The sequence below is a fragment of the Rhodamnia argentea genome, chromosome 10, assembly GCF_020921035.1.
Source record: "Rhodamnia argentea isolate NSW1041297 chromosome 10, ASM2092103v1, whole genome shotgun sequence".
Lineage (NCBI taxonomy): Eukaryota > Viridiplantae > Streptophyta > Magnoliopsida > Myrtales > Myrtaceae > Rhodamnia > Rhodamnia argentea.
The window spans coordinates 5,334,667-5,352,017 of record NC_063159.1 but is presented as its reverse complement, the minus strand read 5'-3'; the positions used below and the strand labels follow the sequence as shown (position 1 = coordinate 5,352,017).

The window sequence follows — 17,351 nt, the reverse complement described above, 5'->3', positions numbered from 1 at the left end:
AAGTGCGTTTCACAAACCCCTTAACAAAAACACGAGTCTCTCTATGGAGATGTCTCTACGTGGAGTTCTCCTTCTCATTTCGTCTTTATTCATAAATTCGAAAAAATGCGATTGTTTCGCAAAAATTACAAAATTTAAGAACTACTTTTCTAAAAACTATCATTTGTGTTATCTATAACAACGAATCAACGACTTCCACAAAGTTACCTCAGCATAAGTTACCGTCGATGATGAAAATATTGTCATCGACCGATTATTTCAAAAGCTGAAGTCATTCAAACGAGAGGGGTAGAGTCTAAGGACCTGCTCGGTAAAAATTCTGTTTTCGGGAACAATTTTCGAGCACAAAATGATCTTTTTTCCAATTTTGTTCTCGGAAATAGTTTCTAAGCAGGAAAATGCGTTTGGTAACCGCACAAAATTTCTACTCTCCAAATAAAAAAAGAACCGGAATGTGTTTGGTACGACCCTAAAAATCTCTTTTATCCTTTTTTTTCAATTAATTATAAAAATGTCAGTGGCGGCAACGATCGATGGCGACCTGCGACGGCGATCGGAGGCCGGGGATGTGGACTCATGGTTGTAAAGACCGGTAGTGAACCTTTTTTTTTTTTTTCAAATGAGATTATTTCTCTTTCTGTTTCCAAGAATAAAGAAGTTACTTTTTTTTTTACTTATTATTTATGTTCCAAATCTGCTTCGCGACCGCTGTGTGTTACCAAATATATTTTTATTCTTTTTCCTGTTTCCGAACAGGAATCAACAAAATAAGAGTATTGCCAAACAGGCCTAGTAAGGAGGAAGGGAAGAAAATTTGAACAAGGAGAAGTGGGCTCTCTCACTCTTTATCTATATCTACCATGGTCTTCATCCACGGGCCAGTTTACCTCTTCACCCCTTTTGGATTTTCAGTTGGACCACAGCCCACAACGTTGCTGTACGGAGTATGGTTTGGTGCCCGTATGAGACACGCCCCGGGACTCCTCGAGCGAAGCCCTAACTAAAAGGCTGCATTTGATAATCCGTATTTAAGTTTGAATAAGATAGTAAAACATTATGTCTTATATTTGGGAACCGGATAAATCCACACATACCTAAATAAAATGTGGAATAAAAAGTTGGTATCGGGAATTGGGATAAATTCGTATTGGATAAAAAAACTAAAATTACTTAACAATTTTTGTTTAACGATGAAATGATGCATATAGTTTTGCCGACCACCGTGCACCTCATCACTTCAGACCACTGCCGACTGTCGTCACCGTTCGGCCAATGGCCGCCCTTGCATCTCCCATTGATGGCTGGTCTACTAGGTTGTCGCGGCTGCTACCCTTGTTGGTCGCTCGACAATGCCCTCGACTACCCCAGTCTCGTTTTTGCTTTGAATTGCCTTATTTGAAAAAACTTCTAATCTTGTCCTACCATATTTCAATCGAAATCAAAATCCGAACGATCAATAAGCACGCAAGCCACGAATAAAAAATTGAAGAGGTCGAGATATAAATATTCTCAATTACCCCCTTGAGCAAAATTACATTATTACCCTTTACATCGCTTTTCAAATTTGCTGGGAGTACATAACCAGAGTCTCACATTCAACCTCAGAAATTTTCGAAACCTCAGAACTTAGCAATCAGCACGGCCTCTCTAAGAACATGCCCTTCCATCGCCTCCAGCAGCTTCTCTTTGGTCACCTTGTGGCCTACGTTCAGCTTCTCATCCAAGGCGTAGAGCTTGAACTCGAAGCGGTGGCCGTGGGACGGCAGCTTCGGCCCGTGCCACCCGGGCACCTTGTGGTCGTTGTGGCCTTCTTGGATCTTGGCGTAGTCGCCGCCCAGCTCCTCCCCCTTGCCCGAGAAGCCCTCCGGAAGGCCCTTCAGGTGCGGCGGGATGTTGGCCACCACCCAGCAAGTCCACGGCACGATCGGGCTGCTCGGGTCGGGCACGTCGATGTCCTGCACCACAAGGGCCAGGCTTTCCGTCCCCTCCGGTACGTTGTACCTGTCCCATGAATTCAATCGAGCAACGTAGGAATGATCCCGCAGAATTTGACTAAACGAACGCAAGAGCTCGTAGCATTTTTTTTACCATTCGAGCGGCGGCGACACGTTCTTGAGAGCGCCTTGGCCCTCGTCGGTGAACTTCCTCGGCAGCTTCCCCTCCCAGTCGATCGGCGGAGACACCAGCCTGAACTCGCCGTCGCTCGCCGTCGGATGTAAAGCTTCGATCGGTCTCATGCTTCGCTTGAACCAGTGGAGGAAGTGGAGATCGCTTCAGGGTTTTGACGGGAGATCGACTTGGTGGTAATTGGCGAATGACGATGACGATGATGAGAGGGCGCGATCCAGATTATATATAGCCGGGAGTCGTGTTTGGCCAAGAAGACGGCGAGGAAGCTCCGTGCAGCGATGAGAAGGTGCGAGCAGCTTGAGCCGGAGGACACGTGGACTGCCGTTCGGCGGTCTCTAGAGGGATTAAGAATGTTCTTCCCAAAGCGAAATTTTTTTTTTGTTGGTCAAATCCAAATCAAAAGATTATTCGGGGGAAAATTGAAAAGATTTGATGCCATAAATCTGGATAATCACTTATCATGAAAAATGAACAGTGATTATGACTTAAATAGAAAGGGATAATACTCTAGAAAGTCATAAATCAATTATATTATGGCCAATTCAGTTCTAAAACTTTCGTCTACCTACTAATTTAGTCATAAATTTTTTAATTGTGTCAATTTAATTCTTAGCCTTTTTTTTTTGGCTAAAAAATAGTAAGGTGAAAGTTTGGTATTTTTTATTTCGGTATCTCTTTCTCACCTATTTCGATATTTTACCTCAAAATTCGCGGACTGAATTATTCCGGATCAAATCTTTTTATCCCATCCATGGTCAAGAAAAATTTTCTTTAACCACTCCTGTAATAAAATGTCAGTCATTTTCATTCTTGATCGAATTGCATGTAGGCGGTGCATACTGTAATTCACCAACCAGAGGCTTTCTCCAGATTTGGACGGAATATTTTTTTTTTTTTTTTTTTGCAGATTTTCTTACCGGCAGCTATTGCAAGTGTGACGCTAGAGTCATGTTTCTCATGTTAATACCATAACATAGAATGTCTCGAAGATTTTGAAACACACAAATGGCGGACCAGTGGCCCAAACATTAGAATGGCTTGACTCCTAATGGGGTCCTGAAAAGTCCCAAGTCCACTAAGAATCACGTGATCGACCTAACGAACGGTGCGTGAATCCTAGAGATTAAACACGATCCTACTAAAATCTGCTTTTTCACATAAATTGGCGATACGGGGAATCGATACCAAGGGATGATCCTCGGCTATGGCTCATGACATGGGCGACAAGGTGACATCTATCTTCATTTCCGCCTAATTTCACGAAGAAAGCATCAGCTTTGCATGGAATCCCAATTCAGGCCCAAACACATTTTTGTCTCGTAAAAAATCACAAGCTTTCACTCCGTATCCAAATTTGTCCTCCGTTAACTTTCCATCCACTACCCCTGTTGAATATCCTATGTGTCAGTTCCACATGTGCATCTCTCTCCACGTTATTGATGATATGCATATTCAGCTCAATTAGTTTTCTTAATTGGTTTTTTTATTTCCCTATTTTCTTTGCTCTATGCTTCTGAGACTTGTGCTTCTATCGGGCTATCCATATTCTTACTTCACCGCCAGCCATCACCATCACCGTCGTCTCTATTGTTGTTCGTCGTGTGTCACTGGTTTCGCTCTCAATGCCAAACCTCGGCGTCCAGCTCAGCCTCAGACACTCTCCCTCTCCTGACCCACAGCGAAATCTCCATTAATGGAGGTGCTCGAGCTAACATCTGGATCGCACAACCTCGGATTTGAGTCGCGAGATCTCAGATCTGAGTCGCATGACTTCAAATGTGAGGCCACCCACTTCAGTAGCAGGTGGCGACCTCCATTAATGGAGGTCTTGCCCTCGGATTTGAGGCCGTATCCCTCAAATCTGAGTTCGAGCCTGTAGAGGGTCGAAGGACGACTGCGGTGGAAGGCAGCGAGGTGGTTATGGACGGAGGGCTGGGACAGCGGTGAGGTGATGGTGGCAGGCGAGTGACGAGGTTGAGTTGTCGCGGGTCTTGAGTTGATGATGCTTTGGATGTCGTCCGTGGTGGTCTGATTGTTGTCCGAAGTTGAAAGGACAAAAGAAAAAAATGGAAAAGCAAAAAGAAAAAGGAAAATAAATATAAAATGAAACATAATTCTGATTGGAAAAAGAAAATGACATGGAATTGACACGTGGCATCATCGGAGGGAAAGTTCACGGAGGCCAGATTTGGGTACAAAGTGAAATTTGGTGATTTATTATGAGACAAAAAAAAAAAAAAGTTTAGGCCAGGATTGAGATTCCATATAAAGTTGGTGCTTTTTTGTGGAATTAGGCCCTTCATTTGTCAAAAAACTTCCTCATTTGCGAATGATATATGTTAGAATACACGTGTGAGTGAGTTGTGTTAACGAAATCTCATATCGAAAAACCCAAGTGGTGTAGAGCAGTTAATATATCGGTGCTGGTCCATAACTTATTGGCTTAAGCTTTTGAGTGAAAGTAGATTTGATTATATATATTGAGGGGCTTGGACTTGAGCTTCCTCTTGGTGATCTCCTTCGTCGACCACCGAGGTTGCAGCCCTCACCAGAATTCAACCACAATGGCCTCGCCTAGGGCCAAAGGTAAAGAAGAAAAAAAAAGGACGAAAAAATTAAAAAGATAATTTCTTTTTACAAAAAAATTACTTAAAAATATGTATGTTAGTGCTATGTAGGATGGTCCACACCCATGTCAGCCATTTCCTTTGGCCGGATGGCTGAATTGGTACCAATACTAATAAGTTTAGGACTGAATCGGTAAAAATGCAATAGTTTTAGGACTTTTTTGGTACTTTTTCCTTGTGATTCCTGTATGTTTTTATGTCTTTTTTGTTTCCCTGAATAAAATGATGGGAATGGACTATTAGAAGGTGACTATATCATTTATGGAAAAAATTATCAAAAAAATGTATCTAAACTTATTGTACGGTAGTCAATCAAGTCCTAAACATTTCAATTTTGTCAATTAGATCCTTAATCTTTTGACTATTTGCTAATTTAGCCATTTCAGCCAATTTTAACCTAAAATTGTTCACATGGACATCGATAGTTGTACATGGCATGACCGGTATTGAAGTAGACAATTGTTGTAATTTTTTAAGATTTTAAGATTTTGTTATTATTTTTTATTTTTTTAAAGGGTTGTTGGCCACTAGGCGAGGGCCGGCACCCAACCCTTCACAAGCCACAACAAAGGCGTCACGGCCCTCGCCTAGATCCGATGAGCACAACGAGGGCTCGTGAGCCTTCATCAACTACGGGGAGGGCAAGTGAGGGCCTGGGTAGGGGCAAGGGCTCGTGATGCCCTCGTTTAAAGCCGTATGAGGGTCACCGGGCCTTGGCCGGTGGTCAATGGCCCCTTGCCAGTCATGTGGAAAAAATAACAAGAAAGGAAAAGAAATGAGCTAAAAAGATAAGAAAAAATCAATACAAACTAATTAAAAAGAGAAAATGTTTACAAATTTTATAAATTATCCACGTCAACACCGACTATGCAACATAAGATGGTTGGCATCTACATCAGCAATTTCTAACTAAAATAGGCCACAAGTACTAAATTGGCAAATTTTCAAAAGACTTAGAAATTTTTTTTTTGTCAACGAAAAGGTTTAAAACTAAATTGGTGTTATTGAAAGGTTTTTGACTTAATTGACTATCACACAATAGGTTTTGGGACTTTTTGGATAATTATCCTAATTTTTTTGTTGTTTTTATAAAATTTTCTGCAACAGAATATTTTATTGACGTCACAGCTAGTTCATAGATTTGTGTTGCGAAAGTTCGAGATTAATAAAATTGTTATGGTAACCCCATATGTCAGAAGTCAAAAGGTATAACTTCTTTTTAACATTTCCAAATGCCAAAAGCTCGAATTTTTTACCTGTCAAAATACAAAATACTATTTACGTTTCGAAATATAATGAAAAATTATATGTGACTTTACGTGTCAATATTTGTATGTTATGAATGTTTCATACATCTCTGGTTCAGAAAATAGCCATATAATGTGTATTGCAACGATTAGATTAAGGAGGGGAGGGGGGGCAACGTTTGAGAAGACAGGTAAATCAGGTTATTTCATGACAGCCGCAACCATCAAGTAGATATAATCAGGATTTTAGCAGCAATTAATAAGGTAGGAATCACTATTTTTTGGATCTATGAGGTTTAGGTTTAATTTAACGGGAATAATAAAGATTCACAGAGTCTTTATATCCAAATTATTTCTCAATGATATCCCATGATCAAGACAATTGATGGATTTATCGAATTAATTAAATTATAAATTTAGTACTATTTTTCAAGGTGGAAGACCTAAAAGATTCTGTCAATGTATCATTTCTGGATTCTACGAGTCTCTTCCTACGACATCGCTACTCACTCTTCTTTATGACATGCGAAACTGATGTATAATCTCATATTCTTATGTGTATTATTTATGAGAAAAATTGAGAACCATTAAGAAGGTCCTCGCCTATATAGGAATTTTGTTTAGTTTATTCATAGAATGAAGATTTCTGACGCAAGAATATGTATCTAGTATTATCGTGATGCTTCTTATGTCAAAAGCTAAGTATAAAATCTTATGTGCGGTAATAATCTAGCAATAAGTTAGATTTTGAATTTCTCTTCAGAAGAGCAACCGAGTTCTTTTGATGTTTTGTTTTTCTTTTTTTGGTTCAAAGATGTTTTGATTAACAATGCTTAAAATTGGGTACGTGTAACTCAAAAATTGTTAATTTTGACATATTTCAACAAAAGTCGTAGCATTTAATTGCTTCTCTGGATAGAAGTTTAGAGTTTAATTGAATCAATCGAATGAAATATGTCTTTATTGTGCTTCTTGAAAATGATTAAGAACTTGATTGAACAGATTGAAAGATATAGGATACGGTTGTTTCACGAAAAATGAGTAATTTGAAAAATATATTTTTCAAAAATGATCGCTTATATCTTTTAGAAAAATTATTCAACAAAAAATATTTTCATCATCAATAACAATCTATGTCTAATTATTTTCATAGGCAATGAAGAAAACTTCAATTTATTTATTTTTCTAAAAGACGCAAGCGATCATTTTTCAAAAATTATTTTCTAAATCACTTATTTTTCGCGAAATAAGTGCACTCTTAAAATGCGGTTCCAAGCCCTTCATTAAAATTTAGTACTTGTAGAGCGATTTTCCTCTTTCAAATGCTCTATTCAATGGGGTCTAGTGTCTTGATATGGGTCATTGATCCACTTTTTAACTCACTTTTATACACTTGGGTCATATGGATTTACTAAATTTAAAAAATTTTGGTCAAATATAGGTTTAATCTTATAAACTTATTCAAATATGGGTTTTAATGGGTTTTAGCTCAACCCATTTTCGACCCATTTTTTACCCATGGGCTCTAGCTTTCTAAGCCCCTTGCCGTCACCACCACTGCCACCGCTCGCCCGCCGCCGCCGCCGCCTACCTACCACCGCCTCGTCGCCACCGCCCACCACCGCCGACCCAGCCATAGCCACCGCCACCGTCACCGCCCGCGGGGCTCAAAAAAGACCTTAGTAGAGCAAGGTAGACTGAATATAAAAAGAATCGACTAACACTTAACAAAAACGCCTTTCCGTGACCTGTGTGGATATTCAATTTGCTGTGCTCATGCGGCGTACACTCTTTATAAATACTCTCACTTATGTTCTTGTTCATCAGTCTTTAATTAGGAGTAGGTAGTGCAGTAGAGTCTTGTGTGAGGGAATTAAGTTCATTTTGTAACGACATCGAGATATTAAAGCACTTAAACCAATTACTCAGTACTTCTCTTTCCTCCCGAAGTTTGTGCATCTTTTCTTGGTCATAGTCTCGTATCGTTTGCACCCTGAGTCGGGTGTGAAAAAGTGCTATATGGATATCCGAGAAGCCTCGGAGTAGAGGATAGCACGTGGAGCCTCGGAGAAGAGGATGGTAAATGGAGCCTCGGAGTAGAGGATGGTAAATGGAGTATCGTGAATGATGGATCAATCACGGGTTGATGGAGATTGGTGCATTCGATGAAAATACCTCAAGCATGCACCATTTACATATCATTCTTGCACATGTATATACATGCTAAATGATGGTGAAATTATAGTCCTATGACATGTGCATTGGTATGATTTGTTCTTGTGATTGTTGCTTGTAGGATTCTGCTTGAATGAGTGGTTAAGTGGATGATTTAGTCGTTTGGCTAGGTACACTTACTTGCTAAGCTGTGGTTAGCTTACCCCTATTTGGGGACTATCTTTTCAGATACTTGGATAAGGAATGGGATCCAACTCAGAAGACGGTGGCGAATATGAAGCTAGACGATGGTGTCAATAGGATGAAAGTAGTCATCGTAGTTTGTAGCATTTGAACTTTTATAAAGAATCTTTCAAAAGATATAAAGAATTATTCCCAAGTCTATTGCTTATTGATTGTTTGCTTTACTAGGAATATGAACTCTATAAATAAAGCCAAACCTTAGACGTTGTGCCTGCCGCACATTCTTCATGCACTTGTATTTTAGCCTTCCACTTGCATCATTAATATTAATAATATCATATTAAAGCAGAATGCACACGCAAGTTGAGTCAAGCAGGTGGCGGGGGCCGAGCTGCTACAGCCGCAACCATCAAGTAGATATAATCCGGATTTTAGCAGCAATAAATAAGATAGGAATCACTATTTTTGAATCTCTGAGGTTTAGGTTTAATTTAAAGGGAATAATAAAGATTCACAGAGTCTTTGTATCCAAATTATTTCTCAAAGATATCCCCACGATCAAGACAATTGATGGATTTATTTAATTAATTAAATTAAAAATTTTACCATTATTTTTTAAGGCAAAGGCTTAAAAGATTCTTTCAATGTATCGTTTCTAAATTCTATGAGTCTCTTCCCGTGGTATCACCACGCACTCTTTATTACATGTGAAACCAATGTATAATCTAATATATTATTTATGAGAAAAATTGAGAACCAGTAAGAAGGTACTTGCCCATATGGGATTTTGTTTAGTTTATTCATAGAATGAAAATTTCTGACGCAAGAATATGTATCTAATGTTATCGTGACGCTTCTTATGACAAAAGCTAAGTATAAAACCTTATGTGTGCTAATAATCTAGTAATAAGGTAGATTTTGAATTTCTCTTCAGAAGAGCAACCGAGTTCTTTTGATGTTTTTGTTTTTTTATTTTTGGTCAAAGATGTTTTGATTAACGATTCTTAAGATTGGGTATGTGTAACTCAAAAATTGTTAATTTTGACATATTTTAACGAAAGTCGTAGGATTTAATTGCTTCTCTGGATAGAAGTTTAGAGTTTAATTGAATCAATCGAATGAAATATGTCTTTATTGTGCTTCTTGATAATGATTAAGAACTTGATTGAACCGATTGAAAGATATAGGATACAGTTGTTTCAAGGAAAATAAGTGATTTTAAAAATATTATTTTAAAAATGATCGCTTTTATCGTTTAAAAAAATTATTGAACAAAAAATATTTTCATCATCACTAACAATCAATGCTTCACTATTTTCGTAGGCGATGAAAAAAACTTCAATTCATTTATTTTTCTAAAAGATGCAAGCGATCATTTTTTGAAAAACATTTTCTAAATCACTTATTTTTCACGAAATAAGCACATTCTTAATATGCGGTTCCATGCCCTACATTAAAATTCAGTACTTGTAGAGCGCTTTTCCTCTTTCAAATACACTATTCAATGGGGTCCAGTGTCTTGATCGATTCCTACTTGATTCTTGGGAATCGATCAAAAGATGTGAATCGCAGCACCAGCCATGGCAGCCAGCCACTCTCTTTTTTCTTTCCTTCTGTCAAATGACTTGAAAAGAAGTGCTTGGATGTGATCTTGACTAACTTTTCCTTTTCTCCTCGGAGTGATGAAACCAAAATCAAGTTTTAAGAAGTAGTGGGCTTGATTTTCAACCTAAGTTTTCAAAAGGAAAATGATTGCTTAACATAGTATTAGGGAGAGGATCGAGAAGCTTTATTGATCTCGATTTTCCCCCATGTCGGTGTTCTTTCTATTAATGACGCGACGGCGTATACATACACATTAGGTAAAAGCTTAATCAATCACGCTCCGCAACAAAATTAATTAATTGGAGGTGGCGTGCTCGTTAGGGACGAGATCCAATGCGAAAAACTCCGGTACAATGTTTGTGTAGAGCAATCTCGTTTCTTATGAATTCGATTGGTTATGACCCTTTGCGAAGTTTTTAGCCATGCACATTAGCCTAATTGGCTTAGGAGGGGCACATATTCCCACAATCAAACTCTTGTAGACATGTCATCCATTAAATGTATAGGAATTCACGATTTCAATAAAAAAAAATAAAAACCAGGTAACTTCAAGGATTCAACAAAACGAATATATCAACATCAACATCATTTTTATCCTAAACTAGTTGAGATCGACTTTCAACAATACGAATGAAAAAGGAAAAAAAATTAGAGATTTGAATATGGAAATGCAAGGGACCCGAAGATCGAAAGTGGGATTTCGTCGAAACTGCATGAATTACAGTTTCCGCGCTCGAGTCCGGACATGTGCATAAGAGAAAGTTATTACAAAACTTATGATATGCACATCATGGACTCGTCATTTCAGTTCGAATTTTAAGAGGAAACGTCACCATTCTGACGAGGTAATCATGAAACCCTAGAGGAAAAGAGGAAGCAAAAGAAGGAAAGAAAAAGAGCTCAAATCGTACGGAAAAGCCAGGCAAGGATCCCCCTTTCCTTTCGGATTTGCGAACGTCTGGAACGAGGGTTGAAATCCACTTCGATTTCCGGGGATACGATCCGACCCGCCGAACCCCACAAAGATCCCCGCCCGACCCGCGTCGCGCTCCCTTGTCGATTCCTTACGGTGAACGATGGGTCAAGGTAGGGGTCCCCCGCCTGGCCATTCGTTTTCTTTTTCTTTCTTTTGGTTACCAAATAAAGCCTATACATTTTTACCACACTTGAAGAAATTTACGAAATCAGCAATAAAATTACTACGCGGATGTCGATTCGATTAAAAGATTTTCAATTTTGCTAATTCAGTCATGAGCTTCTGCGCGATACTCCAGTATAGTTTTCCCAATTAATTTTTGTCCGAAATAATCGAAGTGGCGGTCCGTTATCACCGGTCGTCCTACGTGGTACAATGCAATGTTAGTAATTTTTGGCGAAAGTTGGCTAGAATGACTGCGATAGAAATGTCTTTTGTTAAGCAATTCAGTTTTCTCTTCTGTTCGGGGTTGGTTAGTTCCAAAGCCGCTAGGATCCTTGGAGCGCGTTGCATTCAACGTAGGAGGACCGCTCTCGAAAAATGAATGATTTAAAAAATATTTTACTGAAAATGACTGTTTGTGCCACATATAGAAATAAATGAACAAAAAAAAAAAAAAAAAGCTTTCATCATCTACAAAAGTGTTTAGGCATAAGCAGTCGTTGATAATGAAAACATTTTAAATCGACTGATTATCGCAAGTAATCCAAACGATCATTTTTGGCAAAATGTTTTCCAAACCATTCGTTTTTTCGCGAAACGAATGGAATCTTACATTAAGCAGAGTTCTTTGCGAGTTTTTGCACCTGTGAGCGTATTCACGCTTCCAAGCGCATTTTCAATGCATCGGCAATGGTCATCCTCTCCCCTCATATGGCAAGGCGAGACCAAAGGGGTCCGATGCGGGATGATGTTCCGGCGGGAGATTCACTCGTGACATTCTGATTCACGAGCGGTAGGATTCGAGACCTCGTCATGGTATCTACACGACCTCGGGGAAGTAGGGGAGGTCCCTAGTGGGAATTTGCTACCTTATGCAGAAAGACATCCAAATTTTTGGCATGCCTATAAGCCGGGACGATTTTTTGGTATATCTATGCACGGATTATGAGAAGGCACTTCCTCCGAATACGACGTCGACTAATCTTCCACAGCCTCTACAACGTTTGATTGATCGAACGAGTCATGGAATCGTCCACCTTCTATTTCGGTGTCAGCACAGTTTATGAGTTTGAAAAGTTCAAATTTTACGTTGGCAACTCGCCGGTCTTGTTATTTAGAAGTTGTTACTCTCTCTCTCCCTCTCTCTCTCTCTTTCGTAATGGAATACATAGTTCAAAGATGGATGTTCTTAAGAGTGCCACCATTAAAGTTATTTGACAATTTGCCGTATCGAGAGTTGTTCCTACACGTTTGCTATCTTTAAATTAATGGGTGGAGCACTATCGCGTAAGTACATAACTTTGTGTAAACATCAATCACCATCCAAGATCCTCTCTCTGTGTGAAGAAAATAAAAAAGAAACAATTCAGAAAGCGAATAGGTGCCTGAGAAGTTGGAATTTTTTTTTTTAAAAGAAATATAATCAAATTATAAAATTTGTTTAGTTCGTGCAATCAAGCGTTTTTAGCTGACTCCATCTAATCTAAATTGATAGTAAATGTTGGTATGTCATTTGTAGAACTTCCTAAAGACACGTGGTGTTAACGCGGCGTTGCATAAGCCGCACCAAGTAAAAGGTTTAAAGGTAAAAACAATGAAAATGAAAAATAAAAATAAAAACTGGATCATCAATATTAGAGAGAGAAAAACGCTACGGCACCGACTTCGCCGGTGGAGCCATGCCGGCATTGCCGGCTCTGCAACCCCCGTGATGTCGGTCCGTCCCTTTCCCTCTCTCTCCTCCATTGTAGTTCTTTTTTTTTTTTTTACGTGATTTTTTTTTACCTTCTTCTGACATTAGTTCTATTTGTCTGTGAAAAATAAAAGCGACATATGATAATAATTTCCTCCATCGAGATTGAGCGCAGCTTATGGAAACATTTAGTTGTAGATAAATTTTAGGATTTGACTGCATTTTTCTCCGTTATTTTTAAAATTTTGTACACACTTGCCTATTTATAAAACCGACGTGACAAATGAATATCATGTTAAAATATCCTATAAAACATCACTTTTGTAAAACAGTCTTTTGTTGCTTCTTGTATGAGTCTATCTATTTATGTGTACCGCCCTCAACACCCATCAAACCCACGCCCGACTCCTAAGGTCGTCCAAGCCGCCATCCTCAGCATATGTTCATGGAACATCACTGCCTTCAAAACCACCCCGATTCATCGGCAGATGCATCTCCTTCTTCGGCTCCGAACAAGTTCGACGAAAAGAAGATGTCGCCGTCGACCAGGAACGTCAAGACCAGAGGCAAAAGATTGGGGCCGCTCAAGCTCTCGACCGACCCGCAGAGCGTGGCTGCCCGGCGGAGGCGGCACCGCATCAGCAACCGGTTCAAGATCCTGCAGAGCCTCATCCCCGGGGGATCCAAGATGGACACCGTGTCGATGCTTGAGGAGGCCATCCACTACGTCAAGTTCTTGAAGGCTCAGATTTTGCTCCACCACGCCGTGTTCGAGGGCCGAGCTGGCTGGCCCGACTCTGTCCCAGCTGGCTCAGCCGTTCCTCCGCCGGCGGCTCATCAATGGGCTCAGATGGCCCAGAGCCAGCCCGACAGCGACTCTTCGAGCTTTGTGGATGTCGATCATCACGCAACGCCGCCACCGCCATTGAATTTAGCAGATCTTCGGTGGTTCCAAGCCGGGGAAGAGACCATGTCGTGCGATGAACCGTGGGGGAGGCAATCTCTGGCTTAATACATCGTAGGTCTCCATTCGCTCATGTGGCTAATGTGTTATATCGCCATTTTGTGGGTAGTCTTCTTCTTCTTCTTTTTCTTTTCATTTTCTCTTCCTTTGCCAAATTGAAGAGGATGGTTGTGGCAAAAAATGTAGGGGAGAAAAAAAAGAGGTTTTTGAGGGGGTTGTTTGGTAATTAATTGAAGTTCCGTGATGTCAATTCAGTATCAGCATGGGGGTGAAATTGGAAAAAAAAGGTCCAGATCGGGGGCGATGGCAGAATTAGTCGGAAAGATGCTTCCCGAGATGAGCCAAAACGATGAGCAGTTGCTGTTGAACTACACTTACAATCTTTTTTCCCAAGTACTAATATGATTTTTCTAAGATTGAAAAATGATACTTATAACCTTTAAATTTAAATATAATGTCTGATATTATTGTTGGACTTTTATTTTATTTCATCAATCTAGTCCCCTGGACTTTCATAATTACACTATTGCCCACATTTTTGGACCCCAGAAAGGGGGGAAAAAAAGTGAGGAAGTTTACTAAGAAGAACAATCAAAGCACGTGTTCATACGTGATTCGGGTCAAATTTTATTGGTCTCTGGCCGTTTGACTTTTTTTTTGTTAATTAGTAAGGGTTGACTAAATCATGAGTGTTTCTTGGCGTACGTTTTTCCTATCGAAATTAAAACGATTTCAATGTACATATATTTCACTAAATTAGCTGGTAAAATGGGTTATGATCGACTGCTCAATCAATGTACATTTCAGCTTATTTAGCCTTCTAAGACTCCAACGGGGTCTACAGGACATAACTCGGAGGAAACTCGGAAAATTCAGACCGAGATCGCGCACTCTTCTCTTCGACTATTCTCGCCGGTCTCGTATCTATAGATAGCTTGATTCCACTTTTGGAATCGCCGAGTTTTTAATTTTCTGCAGTAAGTCAAACTGTTCGTTCCTTCTCTCATCCATCGCCGTCGCTCTCGACGCCGGTGATCATCGAATCGAAGCATCTGTGCTCCTCTCTCTCTCTCTCTGTTGCTGCTCTTTATGACGGTTTACCGAAAAGCTACACGTGACTTTCTCATTATCCGGTGCTAGAACCCTAGGTGAACGTCTCATGTAACTAGAAAAGAAGATAGAAAAATGGGCAGACTTCCTTTTTCCATATGTATTGTTAGCCATACGTGGTTTGTGGAGGTTAGGAAGATGCAATTTGAAAGCATTATTTGTCAGGAGGCCATGCATGCAACTTTTAAGCCAAAACTTTGCTAGGAATTGAATTCCCAATTCATACCTAGAATCAATTCGGTCGGACACAGATTGAGGTTGGGTCGGCTATGAATCGCCAAAATTATATCACATAAAAATGAGTTCATTTGAAATAAATATATCAATTTTCAATCTATCTAAACTCTGACCTTGATCCATCCGTTTGACAATACTAACGTGACCGGTCTACTTGATAGGTTGAGGAGTTCCAACAAAACTCCTCCCCATGAGCGATCATGAACCGAACGGAATGAGAGGCCAGGCATGTATGATTCGGGGAAGGTCGGAGGGAACAACCAAAATCCAGGGTATGGCCTCGGGTCACCATATCTTTTAGCTGCTCAAAGTTCGGCTTGCATTTGTTATTGATAGCAAAAGCATGAACAGCCATCCAACGGGTAAACATTTCTGTACGGTTGTTTTGAGAAATGTAATGGGTCTCCACCTGTTCGACAAAATGCCTGAGAGAATAGTCCTATCAACTTAACCTGGATTGGATTGCTAGCATATGCGGCACACCGGCCGTTCATCCCTGCTGTTCATTTACATATGTACTGAGAAAAACCCATGTTCTGTCCTCAACACCATTGAAAATGGTATTTGTTTGTGTTATGTACAATATGCAAAGAAAAATAAGGCAAGCAAAGAAAGCTCAGAGTAGAGACCCAGAGAATCCCTATGCGGAAGATGAGGATGAATAGGAGGAAGAAGAAGACATAGGTGGCGAGTCATAGCATGTACACTTTGGGTCATGTATGACTTTCTTCACACTGAGGTCTAGCTTGGAACAGAACACACAATACCTTCCCCAAGATTCTTCCTCTTCGTTCTCTTCTTCTTCATCAAATTCATAGTCACTGTAGCTGCATAAGATAGCTGTGCTGCTGGTTTCGAAAGCTTCGTCTCCCTCAGAGTTGTCATCATGATGCCTTGTGTAAGTAAATCCCATCTTTGGAAGAACCACCTCGAGGAGCTTATCCACTTGATCGTCATACCATTCTTGGCCTGTCTTCCAAAAGGTAAGAGGTGCAACAACCACTGCAGCACCTGCCCCAAACCCCAAACCGACAAGAATGAACTGAAAATTAATGCTTCCCCAACCATCAGAATCATTCTTCCCATGCTCAGAGCTGTTGGTATTTGAGCACTTTATTCCCAGCTGGGGTCCACACAATCCGCTGTTGTTATTTGGGCATTTTGTTTCCAGGTGCAGTCCGCACAATCCGCTGTTGCCTTCGAAGGAGCTTGTTGAAAAGGTGAGAAATTGTTTGACTGCTGGAATGATTCCCACAAGTTTATTGTATGAGAGGTTCAGGGCGGAAAGAAAATTCAGGTCGGAAAGCTGTGTGGGAATCGTCCCACTGAGGTCGTTCCTTGAAAGGTCCAAGGACTCAAGTTGTTGCAAGTTTCCTAGGGATGGAGGAATTGGCCCTGAGAATCCATTGTTTGATAAGTTGAGGACATAAAGGGCTTTGAGATCCCCCAGAGTTTCAGGTATTGGACCATCTAAATTGTTGCATGAGAAGTCGATTGAAGTGAAAAGAGTCAAAATCTTCACCAGCTCCACTTGCAGACCTTTGATGGTAACGCTTACTGTGTCCTGATAATAGAGTCCTGTCAAGCGAAGAAAAGGATATTGGATGTGATTAAAGTTCACATTAGCCTTCATAGCCTCCCAACTTGCGAGGCATTGAGCAGGCACCTTGCCACTGAAATTGTTGGAAGATATGTCTACAATTTGAAGCATCTTCCAAGTGCCAGCAGTCCCTGGACATCCAACCCCTCCATGGAATTTGTTGGATCGTAAAACGAGGACTTGTAGACTTGCAATGCTCTTCAATTGACAAGGAAACACGTCATCAATCTGGTTGTTTCCTATGTCTAAAACCTCCATAGCTGTGCAATTTGCCAATGACTTGGGGAGCTTCCCTTGTAATCGATTACCACTGAGATCCAAAGTCTTCAAACCACATGTTCCAGGGAAATTGATGATGCTACCATCCAAGGCATTATTTCGCAGATTTAATACCTTGAGAGACTCCATCATTAAGCAATCAGGAATATTTCCAGTCAAATTATTATGAGATAGGTCGAGTACCTCAAGATATTCAGCTTTGCAAATTGATTTTGGGATAAACCCCTGGAAGCTATTATGGGACAGGGAGAAGAATATTGCCAAAGAAAGGTTCACACCAATAGCAGGTGGGATGGCTAAAGTGAATTTGTTGCTCGAGAAGTCCATGTATGTGGCAAATGGCGGCAGAGGCAATGTTTGTCC

General features: G+C 40.2%; 3 protein-coding genes across 5 annotated transcripts in view; 1 reads left to right on the top strand and 2 right to left on the bottom strand.

The window, feature by feature from the left end:
- Positions 1–1,499: 1,499 nt before the first annotated feature.
- LOC115749287 (UPF0098 protein CPn_0877/CP_0992/CPj0877/CpB0906) lies at positions 1,500–2,337 on the bottom strand. The gene is made up of 2 exons (XM_030686029.2): positions 2,089–2,337; positions 1,500–2,001 (listed from the first exon to the last, which is right to left on the bottom strand). The coding sequence occupies exons 1-2, from the start codon at positions 2,235–2,237 to the stop codon at positions 1,620–1,622; spliced, it is 531 nt and encodes a 176-aa protein (XP_030541889.1). The 5' UTR covers positions 2,238–2,337; the 3' UTR covers positions 1,500–1,619.
- A 10,819-nt stretch (positions 2,338–13,156) lies between these two features.
- LOC115749277 (transcription factor LATE FLOWERING) lies at positions 13,157–13,888 on the top strand. Its single transcript, XM_030686017.2, has one exon. It carries the CDS (start codon positions 13,238–13,240, stop codon positions 13,808–13,810), a length of 573 nt encoding a protein of 190 aa, XP_030541877.2. The 5' UTR covers positions 13,157–13,237; the 3' UTR covers positions 13,811–13,888.
- A 1,550-nt stretch (positions 13,889–15,438) lies between these two features.
- LOC115749289 (receptor-like protein 7) overlaps positions 15,439–17,351 on the bottom strand; it is a 163,162-nt gene continuing 161,249 nt past the window's right edge. Inside the window, exons 2-3 of one of the 3 annotated variants that reach the window (XM_048271762.1) lie at positions 16,306–17,209; positions 15,439–16,257 (exon numbers count right to left, since the gene is read on the bottom strand). In XM_048271762.1, coding sequence (XP_048127719.1) covers positions 15,750–16,257; positions 16,306–17,209 — 1,412 coding nt within the window. In that variant the 3' untranslated portion in view covers positions 15,439–15,749. Of the gene's footprint in view, positions 17,210–17,351 lie in introns of all 3 variants that reach the window. The other 2 variants (XM_048271761.1, XM_048271763.1) reach the window with 2 other exon arrangements.

Coding starts and splice junctions, on each gene's coding strand:
- LOC115749287 (XM_030686029.2), bottom strand. CDS start 2,237: ATGAGACCGATCGAAGCTTTACATCCGACGGCGAGCGACGGCGAGTTC. Junction 2,002..2,088: donor GTGTCGCCGCCGCTCGAATG/GTAAAAAAAATG, acceptor TTCATGGGACAG/GTACAACGTACCGGAGGGGA.
- LOC115749277 (XM_030686017.2), top strand. CDS start 13,238: ATGTTCATGGAACATCACTGCCTTCAAAACCACCCCGATTCATCGGCA.